Source organism: Zingiber officinale, chromosome 3A (genome assembly GCF_018446385.1).
Source record: "Zingiber officinale cultivar Zhangliang chromosome 3A, Zo_v1.1, whole genome shotgun sequence".
Taxonomy (NCBI): domain Eukaryota; kingdom Viridiplantae; phylum Streptophyta; class Magnoliopsida; order Zingiberales; family Zingiberaceae; genus Zingiber; species Zingiber officinale.
The window spans coordinates 17,079,892-17,099,601 of record NC_055990.1 but is presented as its reverse complement, the minus strand read 5'-3'; the positions used below and the strand labels follow the sequence as shown (position 1 = coordinate 17,099,601).

The 19,710-nt window shown below is 36.9% G+C and overlaps 3 protein-coding genes across 3 annotated transcripts; all 3 read right to left on the bottom strand.

Moving 5' to 3' along the window:
- Nucleotides 1-2,417: 2,417 nt before the first annotated feature.
- Nucleotides 2,418-8,416, bottom strand: LOC122051199. The gene is made up of 2 exons (XM_042612187.1): nucleotides 8,260-8,416; nucleotides 2,418-5,734 (listed from the first exon to the last, which is right to left on the bottom strand). The coding sequence occupies exon 2, from the start codon at nucleotides 5,627-5,629 to the stop codon at nucleotides 2,672-2,674; it is 2,958 nt and encodes a 985-aa protein (XP_042468121.1). The 5' UTR covers nucleotides 5,630-5,734; nucleotides 8,260-8,416; the 3' UTR covers nucleotides 2,418-2,671.
- A 465-nt stretch (nucleotides 8,417-8,881) lies between these two features.
- LOC122051200 lies at nucleotides 8,882-12,120 on the bottom strand. Its single transcript, XM_042612188.1, has 8 exons — nucleotides 11,806-12,120; nucleotides 11,582-11,690; nucleotides 11,313-11,457; nucleotides 10,944-10,992; nucleotides 10,718-10,864; nucleotides 10,496-10,589; nucleotides 9,486-9,612; nucleotides 8,882-9,360 (listed from the first exon to the last, which is right to left on the bottom strand). Exons 1-8 carry the CDS (start codon nucleotides 12,091-12,093, stop codon nucleotides 8,895-8,897), a joined length of 1,425 nt encoding a protein of 474 aa, XP_042468122.1. The 5' UTR covers nucleotides 12,094-12,120; the 3' UTR covers nucleotides 8,882-8,894.
- A 770-nt stretch (nucleotides 12,121-12,890) lies between these two features.
- Nucleotides 12,891-14,013, bottom strand: LOC122051202 (transcription factor MYB2-like). The gene is made up of 3 exons (XM_042612189.1): nucleotides 13,784-14,013; nucleotides 13,581-13,710; nucleotides 12,891-13,479 (listed from the first exon to the last, which is right to left on the bottom strand). The coding sequence occupies exons 1-3, from the start codon at nucleotides 13,890-13,892 to the stop codon at nucleotides 12,999-13,001; spliced, it is 720 nt and encodes a 239-aa protein (XP_042468123.1). The 5' UTR covers nucleotides 13,893-14,013; the 3' UTR covers nucleotides 12,891-12,998.
- Nucleotides 14,014-19,710: the final 5,697 nt, after the last annotated feature.

Below are 19,710 nucleotides of genomic sequence, written 5' to 3'. Positions count from 1 at the left end.
TGATGGACGATTCATCATTAAGAAGATTCTATCAAAGTCTGTTTTGCTAGTGTTTGACTTCTTGATCAAACTTTAATCAATCGAATAAATTGTAGTTGAAATCTATTATGGCAGATGACTAAAAGTAAGAAAAATAAATTTAATGAAAAATATAATCTTTGGAAGTTTTGTGGAAGATATTGTGGTGTGGGGTTCGAAAAATTAGAATATTATGGTGTTTATTTTAAAAGTTTAATACTATGTTTATGCCTATGATTCGGATGCTTAGAAAAATGAATGATATTTTTCCAAAGGGCAAAATGAATGGTATTTTTTCAAAGGGTCGGAATTTCTTAAAAAGTGCATTTTTTTGTGAAGAATATATATATATATATATATATATATATATATATATATATATATATATATATATATATATATATATATTATAAATACTTATCTTATTAAAAAAATTTAAAAATATATATAAAAAAATTATGTTACGACCTCTTGGCCACGTGCGGCTACTCAAGTGGTTACTTGACTGCGACCTCTTGGACGCGTGTGGTCGCCTGATCGACTAGTGACTTGGTCGAGCAATCATTTGGTTGCCTATGGCTTGGTCAAGCGATCGTTTGGTTGTGCGACCTCCTAGCCACGTGCAGTCTCCTAGTCGCATGTGATCGCTTGTCCTCCTAGTGGCTTGGTCGGGCGACTATGGCTTCTTGGCCATCTAGGGGTTTGAATTGGTGATCACTCAACTATGAGACCTCTTGGTTGCGTGAGACCGCCTCATTGTATGTAATTGTCTGTTGCGATGATTGCTGGGTTGTGTGGCCGCTTAGCTTAACGATCACATATGGTTGTGGATCATAATTTTTAAATTTTTAATAAGATGAATATTTTGGATGAAAAGTGCATCTTCAATAATTTTGAAATTCAAATATGTCCTTTAGGAAAATGTTCAAAAATAAATTGATATTGCGGCCGTTGGCAGGAAGAATAATATTTGAAATTAAATGTGTTTTTTAATTTAAAAAAGTAAAGTAGAATATACTTCTGAAATTTTCAGAATTTTATATGAGTCGTCTGGGAAACGTCAAAACTTTTTCACATCAGTCTCAACTCAAGTTGAAAGTGATGGAACCCTCCGACATTCAGACCGGCCACATGGGCATGTGATGATGGTAGTAGGGCTGCAAATGAGTGAAAGGGGAAGGTTACCGACCTCCCTTTAAAGGTAATGTTTTTTTTTAAATCCCCGGATAGAGAAAATTATATTTTCGATTCTATAATTTATATATTTTTTAATTTTAATTTTGTTATGTGTTAATTTATATTCTTAGTCATATAACTTGTAATATTTTTCAATTTCAATTTTTTTTTTTCAAAATTGAAATTTTTTTATGAAAAATGTCTAGTTTGTGGTTGGAATATAAAAAGCACATGGGTCATAAAAAATCAAAATCTCTAAATTCAATTTATAATTCATCATTTTCCATTGAAAAATTTCAATTTTAGAAGAAAAAATGACTGAAATATTATAAGTTAAAGGACTAAAAATATAAATTGACTCATAACAAGATTAAAATTGAAAAAAATATAAATTACAGGACTAAAAATATAATTTTCTCTCCCCGGATAATGATGCAACTGTAAGATATTTGACAGATGATTATCAACCGTGTGTATTATAAGATTTTTCTCTTATAAAATAAAAAAAATATATGATATTGATTGTTAAGCGACGAGCTGTGCTGCTTTTAAATATATGATAGTGAAGAAATGTAAGATTTTATCATGTTGAAAGTTTGATAAATCAAAAGTTTTTTTTTAAGTGTTGAAATGTTAATGTTGCCATTGGATATACAAGGAAGTTTAAGATATAAGTTTGAGTGAAAGAGTATTAACATCTTTTTAAAATAAATAAATAAATAAGTTCTTATAAATCCAAATGCAAATGGTTTGCGCTTGCTTTAGGATGACCTTGTTTAAGTGATAGATTCATTGTCTCCAAAGTGGGGTGATATCTTGGTTTGCATTGTGGACAATACTAAAAGTGTCTCCAAACTCTCAGTTTGTGCCTGGAGCTGCTAAGCTATGCAATTTGTGCCACAGTCCACTACTACTGTTTCCGAGGCTGGATTTTTTCTTTTTTTTTCTCTGAGCATTATGTGCATTTGGCTCTTTGCAGAGCCTGCTGAAGTAAACATTCCTGACCACGTTGGCTGTTGTAGAAACTTCGGTATCATCAACAAATGCAGGTTGTGCCGTATCAACAAGCACTCTTTGTGATGATTTCTTCCATCGCAGATGTCATGTTTTTCTATAAATTGATCAATGACTCCCTTTTGAGAAGAAGGTTTCTCCAACCAATGACATCAGCATCGAAAGGGGCTAACTACTAGTTGCTCTAAGCCCTCTCTTCGGCACACTAATAAATGGCAATGGAATGCATTTTTAGATATAGACAAACAAACCTACAACAATCAAATTTCTCATTAGGACTATGAGACTATCTATGAACTTATTAATTCAACCATCTTTTGAAGTCACATCATGGCTGGTCCTCCTCCATACTCAAACGTCCAAATTAGTAAGCAACTAACTATTTGATAATCGATCAAAAGACTACCTCCTTGGCCGTCAGAGTCTTCCTTCAATGAATCTTTTTCCTCTGGAAAATCGGAAATTAAGGCCTCGATGCCATCCACTTGAAGCCATTTAAGGATGGTGGTGGAGGCGGTTCCCACCCTGAATCTGGCTCTTTCCGCTTTGATGGCACCGCAGATGTAGAAGACTGCATTTGTTCTTCCGTCCAACCTCTATGCCCTTGAAGAAAGAATTGATGTTCAAAAATGCCACCTCTGATCCCACTCTCTGGAGGTGTCATCCCATGGCTAGCCATGTAGGGCATATTGGTTGTGCCGAAAAGAAAGTGTGATGGTCTGCCGGATAGTCCAGCATGTCCCGAGACAGAGACATGAGGTACAGGTATCACTCCTCTAGCTTCTGCAATGTAAGGAATGCTCCCGGGTGAATAGTATGCTGTTGGAACTGACATAGCAGGTCCAGATGGAAGTCCACCATACCCGTAAGAAAGTGCTGACATGTTCGTGCAAGGTAGTGATGGTCTGGTGGCCACAGCAGGCTCCATTTGCAGCCCATCTGGTATGAACAAATGTTGCAGTTGATTTGTATCTTCTGTTCTTGTGATCGGAATTTCTGATCCCATTATTTTGACCAGTTCATGTGGTGCTTTCCATCCAAAAGTTTCAGGAGCTTTTGTAGATGACTGCCTGAAGCTGTGGCAACCAGCATCACTTGAAGATGGGTTGTCATTTAGATCAAAGTCTCGATAGGAAGAGTGTTTATAAGATGACGAAGAAGCTGAAGATAGGCTCCGTTCTCCATTTTGAATATTCAGCTTCCAAGATGAGAACGGAAGCATAGACATGTCCTCATCCCCGATACGATTAAGATCCAAATTCTGCTTCTCTGATTTTGAACCAACTTCAATACACGAATCTCCAGATGGATGGCTAGAGGAAGAAGGCAACTGTCTCAGCAATGTGGGTTCATCAGTAAACCCATCCACCCTTTCAGCCACATTCAAATCTATTTCAAGGAAAATTGATTTCTGCATTGCACATGATGTCCTTTCACCATCTGGAGTTCTTCTAGGAGATGCTGGTCGAAAAGCACTGGTTGCAGCAGAACCCTTCCACCCCAACTCACCTCCAAAATGAAGAGTAGCAGGCACTTCTGGAGGTCCTTTTGAAGAAGCAACAACTGCTACTGGAGCAGACACATTCAAAGGCATTTTTGGACTGGCCTTTGTTGAGTGCTCAGGTTCGTCGTTGCAAATATTTGCATTCAGATCAAAGGCACACCCATCCACAATAGCCATGCAAACAGATTCTTGAGCAGGAACTTTAGGTTCAGATGATTCTACATCTTGATCAAAGTTTTCTTGATCAGAACTAATATTCTGGGTGATCTCTGACCCCTTATCAGGAGATGATGCGCCAGTATGCTCAGTTCCAGCTGACAAACTGTTCCTACCTACTTGCTCAGTCAGTACCTTCTGTTTGTCATCTTCAGAACCATATGCTTCGTTGGAATTTACATTAGGAGAACTGCAGAAGGTTTCTCTATAATTAACCACCTCTTTCTCCACTGCTATAGCTACTTGCCTTGCAACCTCAAGAGCATCATCTAGACATTCAAGTTCTAGTCCAGATTTCTGGTTGACCTCTTTATTGGAATTGGTGGACCTCACAGCTTTTAGAAAATCAGCTGACGCTGAAAAATGACTTTTGCAATACTTGAAATTGAGTTCAGAATCAAGATCCCTATTGACACTACTCATGGCTTCCACCTTCTGACCAGACAACTGAGAATCACCACTATTGTCACGAATGCTAACATTAAGAGAAGGATCTTGAAAAGTAGTGAGATTTGCTGGTGGCATGAACTCGTTGGTAGTCGTCAAACACTTGTCTTGCCCATTGTCAACAACCCCAGACTGAAGTTCCATCGCCCTTGAAGAAGAAGAGTCACCAATGTAAGAAACTGACGTGCATGAGATAGGTAGCTCTGCAGCAACTGCTGATGTTGCATTGGACGCAGGAAGAACAGGAGATGAATGAATATCGCTTGCTTCGATGGATTTGCTTGGTTTGACTTCTTTAGTATCCATATCAGTTTCTTTCACAGTATGAAGGGCATCCTTGGATTCTGATACATCACGCTGATTGTCTGCATCTCCTTTCAGACAAACAGGTGAACAAGTGCCTGCAGGTGGGGTTTCCTCTGCATTGCAAACAGAAGGCTCTTCTATAAGAGACAATTTTTGTTGACATGAGTTTGAGACAAGGGTTGACCTCGATGAATTCTCCTCTACAAAAACAGATTTCGAAAGGATTGTGTTCAAAGATGTGGAATGAAATTGCTCACATAAAGAACCCCTCTCATTTCTAGAATCAAGCAAACTCATGACGTTTGAGACCTGTGATTCAGGGACTGCAGATTTTGCTCCATCTTTTCCTTCACCAGATACGAAGGAAGGAGGAATAGTGACAGGTGGACTTGCTGAATTTGAACCATTTTCACTAGTCTGCACATCCTCAGATGTTCCAGCTTGATTTTTTTGACTGATCCCAACATTATCCTGATCATGAAAGCATACATCATCTTTTTTTGCACGATCCCATCTATCATGCAATACTTGTGCCTTTTCTTTAATTGCAGTACTTCTGTGATCAAGGAGAAGTTCAATTGTAGCTCTAATTCCAGAGACAGATATTCTTTTATTGTCTATAGGAATCCTCTCAAATGATGCCAATAATGAAAGGATCAATTCCTCAACAACAATTCCATTTTCATCAGTGTTACTGTTTAGTGCTTCTTGAAGCCATTTTTTCAGAAAAGAAAGACCATTTAACTCAACAAATTGACTAAGACATTCCTTGTGGTTAGTAGCTGCTAAAACACTTGCAACCGTAGACCATTGTCTTGCTGCATCACCCAAGTTATTTGTAACATGATCGTTTAGCTTTTGAATAACGGAGAGTAGCTCTTCAACCCTAGCAATGCTTAAGAGTCCATCTCTCATCTCCGATAGGGTAAAGAAATCCTCAAGAGTCATTCTGACTCACAAGATAAATGAGCCAGTAAAAAATTCAATATCCAGTTCCTTGCGGCAAGTCATCATCACCAAGCAAGTAATAAGAGGATAAACTAGTAGAATTTTCTGCAATATATAGCACAGCTCAATCAGAAGTCAACTCACAAATACCAAACCAAGCTTGGTTTCAGAAGAAATAATAAGGTTAATTAGTGCATTGCAAAATTTAACAAGTATCATTAATCATTTTCAAACTCACTGGAAGAGTGACTTCTTTGGCAATCTCATTTTCATATAATTGCATAACCACTGTTAAAAAAACAAAAATACTCGATAATAGACATTTGAATCTCTCTCACTGATATTGTAAGTTTTTCTGTTGTATAGGCTCTATAAGACCCATACTTGGCAACTCCAGAGACTCTCATTGCAAACTTAATTAGTGCATTGCACAATTTAACAAGTATTATTGATACTTGGCAACAATTAATTACTGCATTGCAAAATTTAACAAGTATTATTAATCATTTTCAAAGTCACTGGGAAGAATGACTTCTTTGGCAATCTCATTTTCATAGAATTGCATAACCATTGTCAAAAAAAAAAACACTTGGTAAACATTTGAATCTCTCTAACAATTATTGTAATTTTTTTTTGGTCGTATACGATGGAAAAAAAATTAAAACAATTTTTGGACAATACCTATAAGACTCATACTTGGCAACTCCTGGCCAAGCTTCTAGTAATGCCAGGTCAGTGTGAGGATCAACTGATAGAATTACAGATATAGAATATATTTATAGCTAATATTTTCTTTCCTAAGTTCTCATAATTAAACAAATAGACATATGATGTCGAAATAGAAACTTACAGAAGAGGAAGTTGGGATTCAAAGCAATAAAACATGGTTCACAAAAGCACATAAAACAGTAGTGTCATCCAAGTAATACCCAATGGAGGCTACTAGGCTCAACCAAAAAAATAAATTAAAAAAGTATACATAGATTTACACAATAAGTGAACCTAACATTTTTCCACATAAGAAAATGAACTGTCTCTCACAGAACAAAATAATAGATAACATAAAGGTTGTGTCAGTTCATGAGTCCTGATTGTGAATTAGAGAAAGAAATCTTGAGTCAAAATTGATTGAGAGGAAAGCTCCATTGGATATTACACATGGAATGCATCCAGCAGATGATTCAAAATTTGTCTTGAAACGCTTTAAATTATTCCACAGTTCTTTTAGTTGGACTTCACGGCTTATGTGTTGATATGATCCACAATTCAAAAGATTGAAAAACAGATTGCTAGATAAATCATAATGAGAAATCACAATGAGACACCCTTATCCAAACTTCTAAATTACAAGGATACCAACTGGATATATATGTTTGTAGTCATAAAATCAATTTATTGCTAATGATGCATTTTGGTTTTTAATGTTTTATGGCTACTTTTAGTACCATTTCCCCCCAAGTAACCCTAGGGTCCTGAATTTGCCACACAATAATTACGAAAAGTTAACTACTACAGTTCTTCAGTAAACACAAACATCCAATTCATTGAACACACACACGCAAAAATGACAAAATATGATAAGTGTATCAGAAGATTATTTCTTAGTTGCATAGCTCCTTAAACTGTAACATCTCTTTAAAAAGTAAATCCAAAATGGCATCAGCAATACTAAATGATGAGTACTAGTGCTCATGTTGGTCAAAGCCCAAATATACATAATCGTAGATTTCCTACAGATAGGGAATATATCAGACATCAATACTTATTGCTCCCACAGGTGTGGACCACAAAAAAAATTTAAGGAAGTATCAACTGTGGAAAGAGGACCAGGCTTAAAGAATTTAGCAACACAAATAAAGCAAATAAAGCAGTTTGCAGCTAAATTTATTCCTTATGCATCTAAAAAATTACAATCCAGTGATCCCTGAGATGAGAACGCAACATGTATATTAAGAAATGAACGTTCCAGGTCCCAACGATATAGCCATAATTCCTAAACATCCAAAAACAATCAGTGGCTTCCCCTCAATTATAGCAATTAGGATAGAAAAAATGGCTTTGGATACACTATTCACTTAAGAGAGTACCATAACAAGAGCACTTAATTTGTCCATAGCAAATTTAAAACAAATCAAGTTTTCCTGCAAACGATAACTCACACAAATCTGAAATCTAATACTCCCATAACCAGGATCACCACAAATAGTAACAAGAACAAGAATTAGTTCAAATGATCAATTCAGCTTGCCTACAGAAGAACCGTAAAACTCAAAGTTTCACCATTTGTTTTTACTACAACCACAACGTTAACATGATTACTTCGCAATGACAACTTTTAAGAAAATAAACTGCGAACAAATTATGAAGCAAGAGAAGATCGAGAACAAATTCCACGAGGAAAATCAAACCGATCACATAATTCTACTTTAATACATAATATTTAAAAACATGATCGAAAACCTAAATCTCCATTTTTTTTTTCCTGGAATCGCCAAAAACAAACCCCAAACCAGTAAAAATAGGCATTAAGATCAAGTCATCGAGACAGAGAGAAGGCGAGCAGATCGGATCGAGGCCGACGACCGAAATTAGAAGACATCACAGGCAAATTCGAGCGAAGCAGGGATTACCACGGCCTATGCGCCGGAGAAGACGAAACCCTAGAGCTGAGTCCGAGTCTCCGCCCACCGAAGAACATGAGGGGAAGGAGATTTGATCGCTCCTGTCTCTGTCGCTCTCTTCTTTTGTCGTCTCCGTCCTCGTCTCTCTGCTCCAACGTGCTTTCGCTTTCTAAAGCGGCAGCTGCGCTGTGGCGGGCTCTGGCATCTGAGCCCAGCCCCTCTGTGTCTGTCACTGTCCCAATTCCTGTACTAATTATATTTATTCGACCGCCCCCTGTCTAGAGGGTCCGGGTTAACTTAAACCGTCTAATTAATTGCCCAGGTTCCAGTCCGCAGGCTCAGCTCATATCCGGCCTAGTGCGGGACTAGGTCTGCCATGTCAGTAAGCCGGATTTACATACCTTTTTATTAACAAATTAATAATAGCTATTTTTTAATTTTTTTAAAAAAATAAATTAATTAATTATCGGGCTCACCTTCCTGCCTGCCCTGGTCGGCAAAGACACGGATCACCTAACACCAAACACTTGTTGGGCGTGGCATATTTCTTTTTTAGGGAATATGACATGACACATGACATGGAAAAATGAATCTAACGGCCCTATGCCATATTTGGGACGATATATATATATATCTCCAATAGATCAATAATTCATTTTGATCCCATTTTTCCATGAAGTGAATTCAGAAGGAAGAACATCTTCATTGGAAGAAAGAACGGCTTGGGCAGTCAATTTTCCTACCAAACCATGGTAAAGAAGCCCTCTTGAACCAAGACCACCAATCAACCAATACATGCTCTTGGCAGTCTCACCGAGTAGGCCATTGACACAGCCTAGGAGAGGAAGAGAGCCATAAGGTGTTAATGGTGGCATGGCCCTCAAGCCTGCCTGTGCTCCGACGAAGGACCAGCTCTGTACCGGTGGATATGCAGTAGCGGCTTTCGGCAAGAGTTCTTCCATGGCCTTTGAAGCTTCCTCTTTAGAGACACTTGATGAGTAGTTAGTAGAATTCCAGTCCCATGTCGATCCAATGAAAACGTTCCGTGGTTCTCGAAATGCAAGCCACGCATCTGATAGTATTGCGGGTCTTTGATGATGATACTCTTCTCTGAAAAATGGTTGGATCGACTTCGAGTTAGAAAATGTAAGTGATCAAATAGGTTTGAGTATCAAACACGAAGAATGCTGACACTGTCTGAGACAATGTAAATGGACATAGGGTTGGGAACATACGAGAGATCAGTCGGCAAATGGAGTTGAGCAACGACACCTCTGCACGTCCTCAGAGGAAGCTTTCCTGAGAGCTCTGGAAGTTTGTTGACTTGAGCACCCAGACATATGATCACTGCATCATATTCCTCTGCACATTTCTAGTTAGCAGTTAAAATCGAACTGTATATGACATTTCAATGCAAACACGCAATTGTATAAACATAACTCGCATCATGCAGATAATATTTAGGAATTAGAATAATTCAAAAAGTACTTTAACATTTAAAAAATCTATAACTGAAAAAAAAAAACAGACCCAAAGATGTGTAACCTGAACCTAGATTGACAGCTTACTCTTTGGGTATTTTTAAATGAATTATTTCTGGGTAAAAACTAATAAAAATATTTATGTTATTTTAACTAGATCATCATTTTACCGTTTTATCTTCAATGTTAAAATTAGCATGAGTTAGCAAATAATATGCAATTGTTTCAATTACTTTGTTTGAGAAACTTCAAGTTCACAGATGTAAATTTACATGAAGATATTTAACTCTCTTTGGAGTGTGCTTTTACATCTATTTCTTGATTTCACCCTGGAAAACAAAGCAAATTATTTCTTGATCGAGTTAAATTCTCTGTTAAAACAAGGATAATTTATAAGCATAGCAGTACCCATTGCACTGCGTTTTCAAATAAAGTACTTCCAACTTCCAAGTATCAGCAGGTCACTAGTACAATTTATGGCTACTGGTGATTCAACCATAGAGTCAATCCAGATTTAATTATTGCTAATATGCTTATTAAAAGATGCTTATATGTTTTCAAAAAGCAAACATGTCGAGAAAAAAAACAATTCTCAAGAGACTTACCAATGTGAATAAAATATCTTTGTTCATTACACAACAAAGTTGTCAAGAAAAAAAAGGATAGTGTGAAATAAGAGGCATTATAGATATTAAGCATCTTGTCCAGATGAAAAACAACACCTAGTACCGGGCCAATAATTTCAGCAAAACAATGAAATTCACCTGATAATTGCTCGAGGTTGTTGATAGATTCTTTGAATAGATAAATCTCATTTTCTTCATGTTCTGCTAGCTCATTGCAAGCTAGAAACAGCGCCTATAAAGCACTTAGTTAGATAGTCAAGTTGAAACTTAATTAGACAGTAAGGTTAACATGAAGAAACATTAATCAAAATTAAGAAAAAATATAATACGCTATGGGCTATGATGGAACTAAATTTGCACCTGGAGGTATCTCTTTGGATGGATATTCATAGCAAGTGGCATATAAATAGCCAAGTCAACAGGCACAAACAAATCTGGTACTAGAGATTGGGCAGCATTCCTATCCAGAAGCTCAAGATAGCAACTCTCAAGGAAACTCTGAGCATTCTAATGATTTAAAGAAGCAACAATACTCATTAAAGACGATTAAAGAACCACATTTAATTGCATATGTCAAATGAGTTACCTCCCTCAGAATGTCCGCATTCTTCTCAGATGCTGGTCTTACAATTCCCCTGAAAAATGATATGACACAGAAATCAGCTAGAAAAATCTCTGAGATTTAACATTGTGAGAACATATTGCAGTATGCAGATGTTAGTAGATGGCAGCTACTGCATGTTGGAAGAAATGAATAGGTAAGAGTTGAATCTAACTAGGATTTTGTTTTACATGTTAATAATTTCTGAGATCATCCAAAACATCATTTTCTTTTTCATGAAAATTCCTTGTAACATGAGTAAATGGTATAAAACCTAGCAGATCCAAAGCCAGCTACAAGGTTCATTTTATTTTCAATTAAACAAAAACCAATATACATTTTGGATATGTTTACCTTTGCCAAACAAACTGCTCGCTAATGTCAGTGAATGAATATTGAAATACTTCTTCGGAAGATCTGGCTTCCGCAACTCTGCTTGCAGTCACTAACAAATCTAAGCATTCGCTCCAACACTCAGCACCTTTCCAAAGAAGCTTAGCTGCAAATGGCACAAACTCAACAATATCTAAAATCCCGCAATCCTAATGAACGGCACTTGTCACAAGACTAACAGAAATCTGTGCTTTAGGAGCTTTACTAAAACGAGAGATAAATGTGGGCACCTTTAGGAGAGTAGGGATGGAGAAGCCCTCCCGACGCACCGGATGCGCCACCACCTATCCCAGCATCATCATAAATATCTATACAAAGCCGAGTTTCCTTGGATCCTTGCTAAACAATGTGTCAAGATTACAAGTGAATACGATTAAAAAGAATCGATCTGATTGACAAGCCAGCCTTCACACAGGCAATTCATCATACATTTAGCCGTCACGGAGGAAATTACCTTGAGAAGGTGCCACGCCACCGACATTCCGGAGAAACCAGCACCGAGAACGGCATATCTCGAACATGGCTTGTGCCGGGCAGTTGCAGTGGTGGAGTACGCGAGGCGACTCCAGGAGCGGAGGGGAGAAGAGACTACAAAGCGATTCCCGTTTCCGGCGAGGGGAAAACACCAACTCTTTCCGATCCGCCGGAATTCATTAGGGTTTTTACGGGTTCCGACGAAGGGATTTGGAAGCGGAAGGAGGCGAAGGTGAAGCTGGAGAGGCGAGAGCATGAGTGAATCCATTCTCGTTCTCGCGGTGACCACGTTAAATCGAGGTCGCGCGGAGTCGTGATATATGGGCCGTGTTGGGTGGTATTTACCCCCAATTCGGCCCAAATTAGGCATGACCTTTCAATTGTGCTGGGTCTGGCTCGTCAACTCCTTAGTAATTTGACTTCCTGTATATGAAAACTTTGTTCGTTCCTAATTCAATTTACTTGGGAAATAAAAAATAAAAAATAAAAAATAAAAAATTACAACCTAGGCATTCATTTCTCATTTTAGTTCCCTAACTAACCAATTAAGTTTAATTGATAAAATAGTCAACTAAAGTTAACTTATAATAAGAAACTGATGTGACAAATACTTTCATATATATATATTTATTTTTCAAGGATTACGCCAAAAAATTCCACATGGTGCTTGTCTTAGCACCAATTAGTCAACCGTCACCAACTACTTAGGAAGAGTGACATGTATTATGTCAACGCACCTTCCATGCCTATAGCATTATTTATTTATGTCAATTATATTTTTCATTTGAAGAATATTTTAGTATTTCTTTATTCCAATAAAAAAAATGATAATATTCATTTTAAATGGTTGAGTATCATTAATTCCTCAATATATACTATGAGAGTAGAGGATACATAATCCGCAGGCTTTTGTATCAGTTGATAATCAGCCTTTAATTATATGTGATAATATCACTATATAAATCATCTATCGATTTACATAACCTTCGGAAATAGGATTGAGTTGATTAATACTCTAAGATAAGAATATCTCCATAAAGTTGAAGAAAAAAAATACTCTTCCTCTTACCCAATTAAGTACAAGTACAGTTTGTCGATTTATCTTATTGGACTTGATGATTTCATTAGGGAAATTATATCACATTTTCTAATTGATCAAGAAACAAGGATTAATTAAATCATTTGCATATCGCTCCACAAGTAATCACCACTCAACCACCAGTCCCCTGCATCGTAGCTCTCAGGACAGTCCACGTGGCAGTCGGCCCAGCCGCCCCCACCACCGGGAACGACGTCAGTGCTGCCGGCGAGATGCTCCATCTCGCCGGCGCCCGGGAACGGGGAGAGCTGGGGAGCCGGGGAAAAGCAATCCTCTGACCACCCAGAGGCGCTATGCATCGTCACCATTGCAGGCTCCGGCTGCCAAGGGACGGCGGCGGAGGAGGAGGAGGAGGCGGAGGCCGTAGAGACTGCAGAAGCGGCCTGGATTCGCTCGAGGAGGCGCGGGATCCACAGCCGGCGCGTTTCCTCCTTAAACGCTTCGCTGTCGGCGTCGCACCGGAGCTGCTTCGCGCGCCTCTGCACTCGGGTCCTCCAGTAGTTCTTGATCTCGTTGTCGGTCCTCCCCGGGAGCAGCCGTGCTATTTTCGACCACCTGCATGCGATTCTCAGAAAATTAATTAATTGGTTGTTATCAAATCGCGATCGTTCGGCGAAGGAATTAACAAAATCTAGACTGAGTTGAGGATTATATACCGATTCCCCCATCTGGAGTGGAGTTCAATGATGAGGAGTTGCTCTTGAGGAGTGATGTTTCCTCGGCGGAGGTCCGGCCGGAGGTAGTTCAGCCACCGGAGTCTACAGCTCTTTCCTGTCCGTTTCAACCCTGTTTCCGAATCCAAGCTTGCTAGTTAGGAATAATTAAGGATTTCTAGTTCAACAATAAACTGGTGAATTACCTGCAGAGCGAGCAAGGGCGTTCCAGCGGCCTTCCCCGTGCTGGGAGACGTAGTTGACGAGGAGGAGGTCCTCATCGACGGTCCATGGCCCTCGCCTGAGCTCCTCCATATACCGCGGAGAAGGTGGTGTTTCTCAGGCGAGAAGACTTTGGTTATGCTCCTCTTCTCTTCGCTTTCTCTCCCCTATTTATATAGAGAGATAAGAGAGAGACAGATCGATGAGGATCCTTATTCCTTCCTGCTTCGGCTTGCTTTGATGATTACGTAACGAGGAAAAGATTTGACAGTTTGACAGGAAGGAGAAGGAAGAACAGAGGAATTTTTTTATCTTTCAGCATTTTACTGGAAGTTTCGGTATTACTTATTTCACATACCAAATTTTCTTAATTTCAAAAATCATCCATAGAAAATTAGAAATAACGCGCGCTGGATAGATAACTCTATCTTTAATTAATAGCAAATTTTGAGATGGAGAAAAAAATTGACAATGAAATACTCCTTCCTACATACACTACAAAGAAAATAAAGGGAAGTGCGTTAAAGTGAGAATTAGAAAGGGAGGTCTCAGGTATGACGCTCAAATTAGTATTAATCCGGTGATAAGAAAGGGGATCTTCCTTTTTATAATGACCCTAAGAACCCTCGTAAGTATGAGGTGTAAGAGAATATCTAATGTCAGAATATATCAAGTAATGAAATACGCATAGCCACCTTCAAGGAAGGTTCCGTTTTATGTAAATGAACAGTCTTTTGTAACCCTCGTATTAATGAGACGGTTGAGAATATCCGATGTCAGAATATACTAAGTAATGCCAGACAATAGAAGCTTCACAGACACCTTCAGAGGAAGGTTTCGTTTCTTGTATATGCCTTGATTGCTGAATTGGAAGTTGCACGGACACCCTTAGAGGAATGTTCTATTTTCTATATATATCTTAGTGGCGAAATATTCTCTGTCAAGTAGTTATTATAGATGCTTATGTTTGAAGAATGAGGGGGGTTGAACCCTGTAAATTCGACCGACTTTTGGACCGACTGATTGTAGATTGAGTTGTATTGTAATCCTGGGGAGTTGGATCCCGTATACTTGATCGACATTTAGGGTCATCCAAGTTTATTTTATATATCTTTGTACTGAGTGGAATGATAAGTTTCCTAAGTCTGACTGACTCTAGGTCACTCGACTGTATGCTAAGGGACTTGTGCTCAAAGAATGGATAGTGAGGAGTTAAGATCTAGTGCAAGTGACTCGGTCAACTACATGTACTCTACTCTGATGACCATCTTACCATAACTTTAACCGTTATCTTACCTTTATTTTGACTGTCACATTATTTCATATCGGCTCGCAACATACCATACAAAAAAAATATATAATAAATTCTTTTTATATACTTTTCCCTTCTTTTTTACTGAATAATTACATGGGTTTTTAAAGGTATAAATATATTAAAAATACTTACAAAAGTATAATCTATAAATCAATTTCGAACGAAATTAACTAATAAATCTACCCCAATCAAAAATTTAATATTTTTTGAATTGTACTGAATATCAGTATCGTAAGCCAACTTATGACAAAATTTTATAAAGTTTTAAAAATTCACCAAGTAAATTAAAAAAAAAAAAGAGTAAAGATTCGTGTAAAAACTCGAAGACGCCCGAACTCAAACCCCTGTGATTATTTCGTGAAAGGAGGGGTATGACGAAAATATGCTATATATTTTTGAAATTCTAGAAGTCGGGTAATACTGACATTTCAATAAAATACATGTCCCTCTTTTAAAATTTATTAAAAATTACCCCTCAAAGAGCTTTAATAAAAAAAAACTTTAACTAAGATGTATAATTTTAATTAAAACTAGTTTAAGATATATAATTTTGATTAAAATTATTCGTGCTCTTAGAATAATATATCACTAAAGTGAAAAAATAATATATTACATTATTGATAGAGTATAATTTTAATATTTTTTCAAAAATTAATATTTAATAATAATAATAATAATAATAATAATAATAATTATTATTATTATTATTATTATTATTATTATTATTATTATTAGTGGGAATGAGTACAAGTTTTTTTTTTTTCTCAATTAGGAATTGACTAATAACATCTCTGTAAACTTCTACTTATTTTCCAAGTGAAGTAAAAGATCGAGTCAAATTTGTGAAGGCACTGGATGGAAGTAGAAATTGGTGGAGAGATCACATCTATCAAAATTATTAAATTACAGGAAATTAAATAGAGTGACAATTAATTTTCCAGTTTAATAATTAAGCATTTAATAATTGTATAATTATCCTCACTAATCTTCCAGGCAATGGTCTTCGTCTCCGTTAAGGCGTTAATCATGCGTTCCACGTCGTTTTTTGGCGTTACTCGAAGACGAAGGGGAAAATCGATCGCTGTCATTAATGACCCCTTTATTGTTGCATAGTAGTTTTCATGGCACAAAATAGAAATTAAAGGGTTTAAAATTATTATATAAAATGACTATGAGTATTTGACGGTTATATAAAATGACTATAAATATTCTATAAATTAATATATATTTATATTTTAGATAAGAATTAATTTAAATTACACAAAATAGAAATTAAAGGGTTTAAAATTATTATATAAAATGGCTATGAGTAATTGTCGCTTATATAAAATGACTATAAATATTCTATAAATTAATATATATTTATATTTTAGATAAGAATTAATTTAAATTACATAAAATAGAAATTAAAGGTTTTAAAATTATTATATAAAATGACTATGAGTAATTGTCGCTTATATAAAATGACTATAAATATTCTATAAATTAATATATATTTATATTTTAGATAAGAATTAATTCAAATTATTTTTCATTTTTATTTCAAGTGCCCTGGTTTGCTATCATTTTTTTAAAAAAGAAATTCCTTAAAAAATTATTAAATTACCATTTTACCCTCTATTATTTTAATTTAATGCTAAAATACCATATGAAATATATCGCAAGTCATCTAATCTCACACAGAGTCATTGTACTGAAAGCTGCAAATTATCTATCTGAAGCTACAGAGATGGCGCACTAGGAAAAGTAACACTGCGGTTGACATGGAGAAAGCTTCAATAGGGAGAGACTATGACATCTTGCGTTACTTTCGGCTCCTTTCTGTGCACACTCAAAAAAGTCAATAGAACGTTAGGACAAAAATCAAGTAAGGGGTCTCTCACGTAGGTTTTACGATGCTCAAGTCAGTTTAGGTCGATCGTCCTTATATCGAAGACCTAGAGCCCAGTGAAGAGCTAAGCCTTGATGAAGGTGATGCTCTGACTATCACCTCATATTAACTTTGACTATTATCTCATCCTAATTTTAACTTTTATATCATCTCTAGGTCTGCCTGTTAACATGTGACAAAAGGTGATTCACTTGTCTTCGGCACCTCCGTCAATCCATCCTTAACCGAATACAAAGGAGATCGTCAAGACATGAGAAATGGCATGCTCGAATATGCTAAATTTCGATCTTAAGAGTTAATATGATAACACTTCATACCTATACCGTACCGCTACGAGGAAACTAAGTAAAAGAAATAAAAGAGAATTACCAGAATTGACCGGATCAAATCATCAAATCAAATCAAATTAGTTTTAGGATTATTCTAATAATTCTGTTATAATTATTAGAATAATTCTCAAAATAATTTTTAGAATTATTCTGTTATTTATTAATTGATTAATTGACCGAGTACTTGTTTAAACTCTATATATTGTATTGTCTTGAGGGCAAATATCAATCAACAATAATATTAATTATTACTCTCATATTTTTATCTTCTTTCTATTCTTCTTTTAACATGGTATCAGAGCCATGATCCTTCATTCCTTCTCTTTCTCTTAATTCTCCCACCACCACCGTGTCTACCTCCTTTCACCCATTATCACGTTTCTATTTCAATTCTCTTATTATTATTATTATTTTTCTTTTAATTAATCTTTTCTTTCCTCACACATCCTCTTCCCTTCCTTTTTTCTACCGTCGCCCAATACAAAAGAGGAGTTTCTGAAACCGCAAAACAAGATGACAAAAAGGGCTTCTCCTTTTGTGCTATCATCGCTGTCCACCGAACGTCGGCCAAACCTCGACGTCGACAACAAGTGGTTGCTCCAGCCAAGGCTTCTATTTCCTCCAAGGGGAGTTTCTCCAGGTGAAAGGCCCCCTTTCCGGTGATCCAGTCTCTCTACAAGATAAGTTATTTTATTTTAGATGTCAAATACTCAACACTATCAAGGAAGCCAAAAACAAAATTCAGTCCGATGTCAAATTTTTCGCATCATTGGTCATCCTGGAAATCTATGCCCTAAAAGATTTGATTGCTCTCGGATAAAATGTCAAATTTGTCACATCATTGGTCATCCTGGAAATCTATGCCCTAAAAGATTTGCCTCAAATTTTATTGGTGCTTCTACAGTCTCAAGACAACCGTCTATTTCACAAGCATATCCTAAAGCTCTCTCATCTGTGCCTACTTACGGTAAAACCCTAGAGTTTTCATCTACTGATTGGTATATTGACACTGGAGCAACTCATCATGTCACATTGGATTATAATATCCTTACAAACGTAATGTCATATTATGGCTCAGATACGGTTCAAGTAGGCAATGACTCAGGTTTACAAATTACTAATCTTGGAAACACATATATTCATTTATCTAATCAAACTTTTCACACTTGTCATCTTATCTCTTGTGGAATTGTTCATCGAGTCTCTTGTCCTCACACTCCAGAACAAAATGGCTCTGCTGAGAGAAAACATAGACACATAGTCGAAACTGCCTTAGCTCTTCTTCATCATGCATCGTTCCACGTAAATTTTGGGATGAAGCTGTTACCACTGTTGTATATCTCATAAATCGACTCTCTACTCCATTGCTCAATCATAAATGTCCTTTTGAAACACTTTATAATCAAACTCCTAATTACACTTTCCTTCAAATTTTTGGTTGTGCATGTTATCCATGGTTACGCCCCTACTTTAAACACAAACTTGACTCTCGTTCACTACAATGTGTTTTCCTTTGTTACAACAATTTATACCATGGTTATCATTGCTTACATATACCAACAGGTCAAATTTATATTTCGCGACATGTTACTTTTAATGAGGCTCTATTCCCTTTTTCAGTATCTTATTTGATCTTTCCTCCAGATACAGGTGGCACCTTCTTAATACCACCTAATATTGTCAGAAATGATGACATCCTAGGTCCTGCTCCACTCTCTAATAACGGCCCTATACCACCAGAATCACCTCAGGATGCTGCTCCAATCTTGGAAGTCTCGCCGGTCGAAGATAATATGCTCTCTAGTTCTGGATCCTCGGATAATGCAAGTCCGTCATCTACATCACCATGTCACCCTACTTCCTCATCACCATCAACAAGTGATTCAGATGATAATGATCCTCGTCACATGCTTCCCATTAGTGAAATTTATGAACGTTGCCCACCAAATGTGACTCGATATCCTCTTCCACGAGCTATAGTGGTCTCTTCAAAATCTATTGAACCAACCTGTTTTACGCAAGCAAACAAAGATCCAAATTGGCGTAGTGCAATGGCTATAGAATTTGATGTACTTCTTCGCAATGGAACATGGAGTTTAGTTTCGCGCACTTCCTCGATGAATGTTGTGGGCTCTAAATGGGTATTCCGTCTTAAGTATCGAGCTGATGGTTCTCTTGAACGACACAAAACTCGACTTGTAGCCAAAGGTTTTAGTCAGCAACCAGGTATTGACTTCAATGACACTTTTAGTCCAGTCATCAAGATTACATCTATCAGACTATTATTATCGATAGCTGTTAATTCTAATTGGCCTGTACGCCAATTGGACATCTCAAATGTGTTTCTCCATGGTCATCTTGAGGAAACTGTATTTA